Source organism: Eurytemora carolleeae, unplaced genomic scaffold (assembly GCF_000591075.1).
Source record: "Eurytemora carolleeae unplaced genomic scaffold, Eaff_2.0 scaffold1166, whole genome shotgun sequence".
Classification (NCBI taxonomy): Eukaryota; Metazoa; Arthropoda; class Copepoda; order Calanoida; family Temoridae; genus Eurytemora; species Eurytemora carolleeae.
The window spans coordinates 100,518-111,751 of NW_019397055.1; the positions used below are offsets into that span (position 1 = coordinate 100,518).

The window sequence follows — 11,234 nt, forward strand, 5'->3', positions numbered from 1 at the left end:
TGCAGGATATATCATATAAGAATTTATTATTTAGATACAAAATATCGACAACTTTATAACATTCTATATCTGAAGGTCCCCCTTTATTACGCAGACACAACAAGAAGGAAATCTGAAATAATATTGAATTTTGTAAATTTAATTTAACTTTATCTTAATCTCAAACTTGATTTTAAAAAATATCTTAGATAATTTTAAAATTTAAATAAATGCTGTAAAAAGTAAAGTATAAGTAAAATAAGTGCAAATACTAATTTTAGAATTTTAGTTTTATTTTAATTATTCTTATTGTTTACAGTTAAAAAAAAAAACTCTTCAAGAAATTATTCTATTATAGCAATTAAATCAATGTTTATAAAAATAGGCAGCAAAAACATCCGTTTGTTTTTAATTTTAATTAGTTATGAAGCTTTCCTTAGTTCTAATATTCCTTATCTACTGACTCCATCTTCTCCTTAGTTCTAATATTCCATACCTACTGACTCCATCTTCTCCTTAGTTCAAATATTCCTTACCTACTGACTCCATCTTATTCTCCTTAGTTCTAATATTCCATACTTATTGACTCCATCTTATTCTCCTTAGTTCTAATATTCCATACCTACTGACTCCATCTTATTCTCCTTAGTTCTAATATTCCTTACCTGAATGTATCAATCTCTATACTGGTATTATCTGATCCAAGTGTCACCAGTTTCAGATTCATGTACTTTTGCCTGTAATAATAAAATAAGTTAATATTTATTGAATAATATTTCATGAATAAATTATGAAGGAACTGATCTATATTTGTATGATATATTTTTTATTTAAAGAAATAGAAATTTTTAAAGAAATTTCAAGGAACTGAATACTCGCCTCAAACCTTATTTTTCTTTTGTGATTTTTCAAACTTGAAGTATTTAATCTTGATAGTTCGAAATATTAAAGGCTTTCGATATCAGATTGCAGAGATATAAAGATTAGGAATATTAAGTCAGTAAATTACAGTAACACTGAACAATGAATGCTTGGATACATAAAAGTTTTTTTTCTAGGTAATTGCACGTAGATACTTCATATAACTTTATATATACAATTTATCAAGTGTTCAGACACAAATAATCAGCTGACTTGTTATTTTTGAATTATTGTGTAAATATTAGATATCTTTTAAAATTATAAAGAACATACCTGCACTCTGATTGTATTCTGCTGTTTATTATTCGCCCAGTTGGATCACAATCAAACCCACTTCTAGGAAAGCAAACAATGTTAAAAGCGTACTGCAAAAATCACTATTTTAAAGAAATTTGGAATTTCCAAAAAAAAAGTTATGCCTTGTTTGCGACTTTGAAGTTATTAAGACAAAAATATACTTTTTTTCCTCTGGTGCCAAAAGACGACATTCCAACTGAATATATCTTTTATGCTTTTGGTTCTAAAAGAAGACATGCACTTTACCTGGAAAAAGAACAATAATTGAAACATAACAATACTCGGGACATGTTGTAATATAAACTTTACTATGGGACAAGTTGTGACATGAACTCTACAATGGGACAAGTTGTGACATAAACTCTACAATGGGACAAGTTGTGACATGAACTTTACATGGGAAAAGTTGTGACATGAACTCTACAATTGGACAAGTTGTGACATGAACTTTACAATTTGGGACAAGTTGTGACATGAACTTTACACGGGAAAAGTTGTGACATGAACTCTACAATTTGGGAAAAGTTGTGACATGAACTTTACAATGGGACAAGTTGTGACATGAACTCAACAATTCGGGACAAGTTGTGACATAAACTCTACAATGGGACAAGTTGTGAAATGAACGCTACAATAGAACAATGGGACAAGTTGTGACATGAACTCTACAATGGGACAAGTTGTGAAATGAACTCAACAATTCGGGACAAGTTGTGACATAAACTCTACAATTGGACAAGTTGTGCTACAATAGAACAATGGGACAAGTTGTGACATGAACTCTACAATGGGACAAGTTGTGAAATGAACGCTACAATAGAACAATGGGACAAGTTGTGAAATTAACTCTACAATGTAACAAGTTGTGAAATTAACTCTACAATAGAACAAGTTGTGACATGAACTCTACAAAGTAACAAGTTGTGATATGAACTCTACAATGTTATAAGTTGTGGCATGAACTCTACAATGCTACAAGTTTTGACATGAACTCTACCATGGAACAAGTTGTGACATGAACTCTACCATGGAACAAGTTGTGGCATGAACTCTACAATGTTACAAGTTGTGGCATGAACTCTACAATGGATCAAGTTGTGACATGAACTTTACAATGGAACAAGTTGTGATATGAACTCTACAGTGGGACAAGTTGTGACATGAACTTTACAATGGAACAAGTTGTGACATGACCTCTACCATGGAACAAGTTGTGACATGAACTCTACAAAGGAACAAGTTGTGGCATGAACTCTACAGTGGGACAAGTTGTGACATGAACTCTACAAAGGAACAAGTTGTGACATGAACTTTACAATGGAACAAGTTGTGATATGAACTCTACAGTGGGACAAGTTGTGACATGAACTAAACCTGGAATATATTGTAACCTGACTCTTCCTGGAACATGTTGTGACATGAACTTTACCTGGAACATGTTGTGACATGAACTATACCTGGAACATGTTTTGACATGAACTATACCTGGAACATGTTTTGACATGAACTATACCTGGAATATTTTGTGACATGAACTATACCTGGAACATCTTGTGACATGAACTATACCTGGAGCATTTTGTGACATGAACATATTGTGAGTATTCAGATTTACTGTTTGGTAGATTTATGATATACTTCCAGTCTCCTAAAAATTGAGAATATGTAAATTTCTAAAACTATGAAGCTACCCACTATGACCTTCTTTACTTAATCAAGAGTTTTAAGGCTATCAAATGACATTTAAAGAAAAAAAACAAGTCTACACTACAAATACAAAGAACCGTAATTAAATGTTGAATTTTTCTTTAACGGGACTGTAAAGGAAAAATAAAAGCTAATCACTTTAGCTCTTGTTCCCGACCCATGAAACTGTTATCTGATGTTCCTGTCTCGAGAAATTTATATAAAACTGTGTCAAAATACGAAAATTCATATATATGCAGCAGAACTCCCACCAATGAGAGTGGAGTATACTTGTCGCGTGTCTCTGTCTGTATCGCGTGACCAGTATACTGTACTACCATTGGTGGGAGTTCTGATGACGTCATACGTACTTATTAATTATATCTATAAAAAAAAACAATTATAAATAATAATTGAAGAAAACCTAAGTTACAATTAAGTTTCTCTGGGATATCTTCGTTTTAGATTGGTTGCATATATTTTCTGAATATGAACTGTTTAAACCTACCATTTCTATACTAAATTGTGTATATATGAATTTTCGTAAAAAAATGACACAGTTTTATATCAATTTCTCGTGATAGGAACATTAGATCTTTCATGGATTGAGATCAAAAACTAATGTAAATAGCTTTCAGCCTATACCCCCTTCAATTTTCCTTTACAGTCCCTTTAACGTCTCATCCTGGAGCTTTTCATTATATTTACCGTTTATATTTGCAGCTTGTCTTGGTTTATACCAGGAGGACAGGGTGGAGCATAGTTGGAACTCTGGAGAAGGTTCGTGTCCATCATGTTCATCATCAGGCTTAACTTCAGCTCCGGGTTCAGATTCAACTCCAGGTTTAGCTCTAAGTAGACCATGATGTTCTTTATAAACTGCACCCAGTTTTACGTCCTGTAACCGTATTTTCAAGGGTCTGGAAACTCCAATCCTAAAATGTTTTTAAATAATCACTTCAAATTACAACACCTTTCTTATTATTAATCAGATTAAGGTTCTAAGAAAGGGTACCGATGTATATAGAGCATTCAACTCTTGAATTGGAGAATAACTTAAAATTACAGCAACAGTCCCTTTAAAATTAATTCAAATATAAATTCATTTTAGGCTTTTATCTGAAAATTTTCTATGTTTATGAGAATGCACTTGTATATTTTCTAATCCTCCCTGAAAACTGCATTCATATTTTATAATAATATATAATATATTCTACATAAACACTCCTGCATCGGCAAACCCACTTTAATCAACTGAAGCGGTCAGTATTTAAATAATTGATACATTCGAAAATACATTTTCTATGTTTTCAGAAAATTTTGCATAAACAAAAAATAGAAATAATTTCTAGCTAGATTTTGAATTTTAAATTTTAATTTAGTAATAATGATGATTTCTTACAAGACACTTTTTAAATTTGTAAATAGTGATTCTTTTCTTTTTTCATCTTTTTAACTCCTATAAAGGTTTAATATAAAAAACAGGATATTAAATTTAAACCTACCCTCCGAAATTAAATCTATTTCCCTGAATTGTTCCAGTAAGAACAGCTGCAAAACTACCAACAGTAGGCCTTGAGCTGTATCCATCAATTTCAGTAGGTAGCTCTAATGCTGTTGTACCTTCTACGGGTTCATTCATTGTTTTAGCTTCTATGGGTAGATTGGGTAGCATTGATGTTGTTGTATCTGGTATTGGTACCTTTGCTGTTGTTGTATCTGTTATTGGTAGGGTTGATGATGTTGTATCTGGTATTAGTAGCTTCGATGTTGTTGTATCTGTTATTGGTAGCGTTGATGATATTGTATCTGGTATTATTAGCTTTGATGTTGTTGTATCTGTTATAGGTCGCTTCGATGTTGTTGTATCTGTTGATGGTAGCGTTGATGATATTGTATCTGGTATTAGTAGCTTTGATGCTGTTGTATCTGTTATTGGTTGCTTCGATGTTGATGTATCTGGTATTGGTTGCTTCCATGTTGTTGAATATCTAATTGGAATCTCTGACTGTACTCTTGAAGTTGTAGTTGTATCTCCAGCGGATCTAGCAGCATTATATGCTTCTATGTTTTCTCTAAACATTTCTTTAAAGAAAGGGTTCTCCATGTTTTTCAGCATCTAAATAGAATCAACACATCAAATAAACCCGTAAATCAAGAGCGCCAATATACAGGATCTTAAAAAATTCGTCTTTTTTAAATCACTCTAAATTAAAGAAAAACGCGACATTTGTGAAAACATATCAATAGTCTACTTTCAGGTTTACTTTGAGCTTATTCAGGCTCTTCTCAAAATGAGCTCAATATTACCAGGCCCGTAACCAGGGGGGGTGCAAGGGTGCAGGTTCACCCCCCTTTTTTCTTAAAGAGGGGTGCAATGACGAATTTGCACCCCCCCCCCTAGTCCCATATAAAAGAAATTGTTCTCATAAGTATCTAAAATCTAGTTATTAATTTATATAGCCCGAGTAAGAATTGATTTCCAAACCAAATTATAATCTATTTGTGCGTTACTCATTAAAAGTGTGACGGAGTTTTTGTGTACTCTCTCAACTCATTCCCTGTGTACTCTCTCTAAGTACACTCAGTACACTCTGTTAATTAAATATAACACAACATCAAAATTTACTCATAGTCATTTAATAGTTGTTTAAGTCTAATTAAAACAGTATGATTTATTAATTATATGCATAGAGTCCCATGGAAATGAAATGGTAATCTCCTGTATACTTTCAGACTTTTAGCCCCCCCTTGACCGGTGTGCTATGTTTTATGAGTCTATTTTTTGAGGCATTTCCGTGGTAAGGCGTTTCCATAGCACCCCCTTGACCCTTGAAAAGCTTTTTTCAAATGAATAAGAAATAAGATCATATCATTTTCATATTGCAAAGTCAAAGTAATAAATGATTACTTGACTCTGTTAGTTAAGCAGTTCTCCCTTAAAAGCTCAAATAAACCAAACATTGTTTAAAAAATCATTAAAAAACCCCCCAAAAAAATTTCCCCTGCGGCGCGTCATATTGCACCCCCCATCGTCAAATCCTGGTTACGGGCCTGAATATTACTGTGAGCAAAATATTGCCATTTCTATCAGATAACAATTAATTATCGTGAAGTCTCCTTTCGTGTTGGTGGGTCTTATCTCCCTATAAGTTTCCTTAAACCTTAAACATGACCTCCTAATGCCATGACATTATGAAATTTTCTTGCTATAGGAGAAATGTCCTCCTGATAGCGACTACTAAAAGAAATATACACTAGTGCTTGGCTACTATTGGTTTTGGAAAACTGTTGAGTGGAAACACTTATACTAAGCACTAAACCTAGAGATAGTTTTCAGTACAAAAAATCCTTTCGATTTGTATCAAAAAAGGTTTTTACAATTCGGAATGCTTGTGACTTTTCATGATTGAGAAATGTAATAAAACATTATCTTTCTTCAGTCAAATTTTGAAAAATGCAATATAAGCAAACTTGTGAAAAATAAGAGACCTTGGAAAATAACATGAGTGCGTAAAGTGAACTGAAAGCAAAATACAGCTGGATTGAAAAAAAGGAGAAAGAAAAAGAACGACCAAGACTTTTAACAAAAATTGAAGGTAAACCTGAATAATCTGGTTTTCAGGATAGAATTCTGGATCTTCACAAAACCAGTAGTAACCTTAACAAAATCGGAATTAAGATTTAAGAAAATTCTAAACATGCAAAAACCGACAAAAGAAAATCAAACAATTGATAAAGCTGATCATATTAGCTTAAAAAGATGATGAAATGAAGTGAATATGGTTGATAATAAAGTTTAAAAGATGAGAAATTTAATTAATATCAATAGTTGTAATGATAATAATAATAAAGTAGCAAACTTACTTATTAAAGTACAATAAATTAAAAACGGTTTTGGTTCTACTCACTAGCTCTTCAACATGAGGAGTTTAAAAGCATGGAAGATATGAATCTTGCAATCTTTGCAATTAACTCTAGTTGTTATACTTTAATACCTGGACTCCCAGAGCAAGTTAATGGTTCCAGCCTTCTTGCTATTTTACTAGATTAATATAATAAATTAAACAGGTCAAAATGACTCACGTCTGAACTTTTAAATAAAAAAATCTACAAACCCTAAGCCTGATATTTCTAACCGAAACTTTTAAATACAAGCGATTAAATGCTTAATCCAATCTCACGAATTAAGTTTAAACCTTTTTAAAAATTTCAAAATAATTTAATTATAAACCTTTCATCCCGTGTTCGGTATGTGTAGGGTTGAATAACCTGAAAAAAAATCAAATTCTTTAATTCTAGATTATAAATTTAAAATTTTTTTTCTGGTTTCTTATTCAGAACTGATTACTCGCCTCTAACTTAATTTATAATATGGTGGTAGGCGATTATATCAATACAATGAAGACGACTTTTGATTTAAGTTCAAATTGTTAACAAGCTTTATTCGAATTACAATTTTACAAGTAGAGAAGATTTTATAATGTACAGCTTCTCCTTGTTTCAATGTTTTTGTATTTTAAGCAAGATATAAATCTTGATTGAAATCGGAAGTCGTCTTTATCTTATTGATATAATCGCCTACCACCGTACTTATGTCTCTGCATTCTTATGCCGTAGACTTGTTACTTAAATTTTCAAATCAGGATAAAGTTAAACATTTCAGAGGCTTACACCCTTTGAGTAAATAGATAAAAGGGTAGAAAGCTATAGAGTTAAAGACAAGTAATAAGTTCTTTTACCTGTGCAAAAAAGCTAATAAAAGAATATACGCAAAAATTCTTCAGCATTTTAAGCCTAAACCTTAAAATATTTTTACTTTTACAGATGATAAAATGATTTGACGGTTATGATTTCGGCGTTATGCTTATTTTAATTTTTTTTTACTTTTGTGCAAATAAAGTTTTTTAATTAAAAAATTAGAAAATTGGGAGAGGGGTTTTTATTTGAAGCGTGGTTTACAATTTCAAACACTTGGTATGTAGCTGTAAGTTGTTTTTGTTCTTTACAGTATGCAATAAAATGTCTTTTAGTCACCAAGGAAAAACGATTATTAATGGCAATTAAAATTTTAGGTTCAAGAAAAAAAAAACTTTTTTGATGACAACTTAGCTCTTTTGTTACTCAAACCATGTTTGTCTTATAAATCATCATAAGAACGTATGTGAAGGTTTAACACTGAATGTAAACTGACTGAAATTTAATTTTGAGTTCGTGGTTTATATTCCTTGACGGTCAACTCACTATTAAACCTTATTGCGTAATATCAACATCTCATTCAATATAGAATATGTTAATGCGTAGCTGGACAGCCAGAACCAGTTTCATTTCTTTTTTTGACAATTCCTGGCCTGGCCTTAATAAGTGCACTTCAAATGTTGAATCTATATAGTAAATTGCATTAGCTAGCTAAATGGTGAATTAGCCGCAAAACAATTTTAGTAATTTTTAAAATTCCACGGGCAACGCAGGGCACTTAAGCTAAAATCATAATTTAATTTCAAGAGGGGGCAACTATGAGTAACGATATAAACCTTGGCAATCTAATTATTTGTTTATGCCCAGGGCCGGGTGGCCTCTTTTTAATCTAAGGTGAACCTATCCTGAAACCCATATATTCCCAGCTGAGCTGGGGTAAAATTTTCACTATTTTCTTATGGGTTTAAAAGTAAAATATCACTCCAGCTGAGTGCAACTTTCAATATTTGCGCATTTTTAGCTGTAAAGTTCCCGCATTCTTTTGAATGATCATCTTCCAGCATTAATATCTTTTTCTCGGAAAAAAAAAGTTTTTCGCTCAAATACTTTATACCTCGCCTCCCTTCAACCAGTAGGGTTATAAATAGTTATTTTCACACTTTGATTTACAACGCTTTTGTTTAAAAGGCTTCAATTAAAAAGGCGTAATTGGCAAAATGATAAAAAAGCTAGAACAGTTAAGTTTATTGTGTTATTATGGTTATTTTCAACGAGTTTAAACATCCCTTTAAGCAGTCCTGTAAATAATGAAGTTTTTTATAAAAAAAATTATATATTTCGAGCAAAGGATTACAAAATAATTCAATACAAATTCAAGTACAATTTATAACATACAGTAATACATTATAATGTTATAAGTTAAACAATTACAATTAGATATATTTGTATATTTATTTAATTTTCGGTTGGTGGACTGTATTAAACATTCAAAGTATAATCGTATTGTATACAATCATTAAGTGCAATCTTAACAGATTATATTTTAAAACTATTAATTTCTAATTTTTTTCTCGAATATCAAATTATATTTAATCTTGTAGCAGGATCTTTTTCTTTACAAGAAAAATAAATGTTCATACTTGCCTGCATATTAATTTTTTAGATTTATAGCTTAAATAAGATATCAGCAATCTTTTTACACAACCTTTGCATTACACAATATTTCATTGTACAAAGCATCGTACAGTACCAAGACAGAACTATGTTTAAAAAATATATAACATAAAAGATAATTTCTTTTCTCTTAACAATATGTTTAGCCCGAGGGATATTTTTTGTCATTATAATAATCTAGTATGGTTGAGTAAAAAAATTATAAACATTAGAAAAAATTTACAAAAATTGCTCTACCAAGTAAACTTAGTTTACTAAATAATGAAGGTTTAAGGTTTAGTAAACTACAAAAAAACAGGTTTACTAAACTACGGTATACATGAAGCGTAGGCTTAAAGGTTTACTAAACTACGGTATACAAGAAGCGAAGATTTAAAGGTTTACTAAACTAGGGTATACAAGAAGCGTAGGTTTTAAGGCATGTTTTACTAAGCTAATATATGCAGAGGTCGGAACAATTTATTTCTTCTCCAACCTCTGAACTCTGCATACACAGTTAAAACTTTTGATAAAGCCGTAATCCATGAAAAAGCTGATTTCTCATCGATAGAGATGTTTAAAAGGAATTGACTTAATCCGTTGGACTGATCTAATTAATCTGATGGGATTAACAATACAAAAGTTCAGATTCAATATATTAAAAGGTTAAAACTCTAGATTTTTGGTGATCATACAGCTGCAGCAGGAAGGAAACCTAGATAAACAAATATTAAAGGGAGAAACCGGCTATGTAGCATATTTGAGCTGAAAGTGCAGTATTGTAGGTAATAAAAACTTAAGGATTCACTTTATTCCAACTAGACATTTTTACAGTGTACAATTCTTATATAAGAGCGTAAAGTTGTTTGTAATATTTTACCAGTTGTTTCAGCCAGCAGAAGAAAAGTTTTTTTTTACAATTATTTCATAACCTGGACGAAACATGCAAAAAAAATAATTTATAAACTAATTTTCTGATTAGGAACATATTTCTTAAAAGAAATTATCGATGAAAGCCATAGTAGAACCGTAGAAACGATTTATCATAATCTATAACTTTTTTCACAGATTTCTTCAAAATGTCGTCTTCAGTCTTTAAAATAAAAATAAAGAAAATCTCCAACAAGCAACCCCAGCTGAAAGAATTTGCATAAACCTGCGCGGTTTTAAAATGAATATTTAATAACTTATTTCCAATGATAGAAGTTTCTTATTTTTTCAACCTATTTGTAAAAAAAAACGTTTCTTCTGCTGGCTCAAACAACTGGTGAAATATTACTAACGACTTTACGGTCTTATCAAAAAGTTGTACACCGTAAAAATGTCTTATTGGTATCAAATGAATCCTAAATTTTTTCTTTTCAAAACTGCATTCCCAGTTCAAATATGTTACATAGCCGGTGTCTCCCTTTAAAACTAAAATTAATTTCCAGATTCATATTAAAGTTTAGGTTTACATTTAACTGTTTAGTACAATCACAATGCATTCCTTCATACTACTGAAGTTAGCTTAATACATGATTTAAATTCTATTTATTTCTGAACTATAAAAATGCTGCAAATCTATATAAAATATTTTAGCTACGGATACTGGCCAAACGGCTCGACCAATTTGACTGACATCTGTTTGTGGAAACCCATCAGTATCCCTTGTGACATAGGCTAAAAAAATCTTGACAAATTTAGATTAAAAACAACTCCACGGGCAACGCCTGGCACTTGAGTTAGTATTTGAATAAAATGGTTTCTGCAGGATGAATACGAAGTATATAAAAAAATCTGACTGCCTGGAATGAAATAGTTGACTATACTATTAAAGGAGCTGTAAGTGTAATATCAAATGACCTCAACGGTGCCATTATTTGAGTAACAAGGAGACAAATTCTGTTGAATTACTTCCTTGTCTCTGGTGCATAAATCTCAGTTTACTTTTATGGAAGCAATAGCAATGTATCAATTTTAAGACAAGAAAAACTAGAATAATTTAAATTTTTATCATT

General features: G+C 31.2%; 1 protein-coding gene across 1 annotated transcript; it reads right to left on the reverse strand.

Annotated features, from left to right (window-relative positions):
* Positions 1-9: 9 nt before the first annotated feature.
* Positions 10-7,718, reverse strand: LOC111711460 (uncharacterized). The gene is made up of 10 exons (XM_023485832.1): positions 7,626-7,718; positions 7,118-7,155; positions 6,882-6,928; positions 6,489-6,544; positions 4,389-5,002; positions 3,592-3,818; positions 2,767-2,845; positions 1,174-1,236; positions 645-716; positions 10-112 (listed from the first exon to the last, which is right to left on the reverse strand). The coding sequence occupies exons 1-10, from the start codon at positions 7,671-7,673 to the stop codon at positions 64-66; spliced, it is 1,293 nt and encodes a 430-aa protein (XP_023341600.1). The 5' UTR covers positions 7,674-7,718; the 3' UTR covers positions 10-63.
* Positions 7,719-11,234: the final 3,516 nt, after the last annotated feature.

Bases quoted from the DNA above. Each gene is read 5' to 3' on its own strand.
- LOC111711460 (XM_023485832.1), bottom strand. From the start codon at position 7,673: ATGCTGAAGAATTTTTGCGTATATTCTTTTATTAGCTTTTTTGCACAG. The intron at 2,846-3,591 runs GTAAATATAATG...CTCAATTTTTAG, and splicing joins ACAAGCTGCAAATATAAACG to GAGACTGGAAGTATATCATA. The intron at 113-644 runs GTAAGGAATATT...ATATTATTTCAG, and splicing joins ATAGAGATTGATACATTCAG to ATTTCCTTCTTGTTGTGTCT.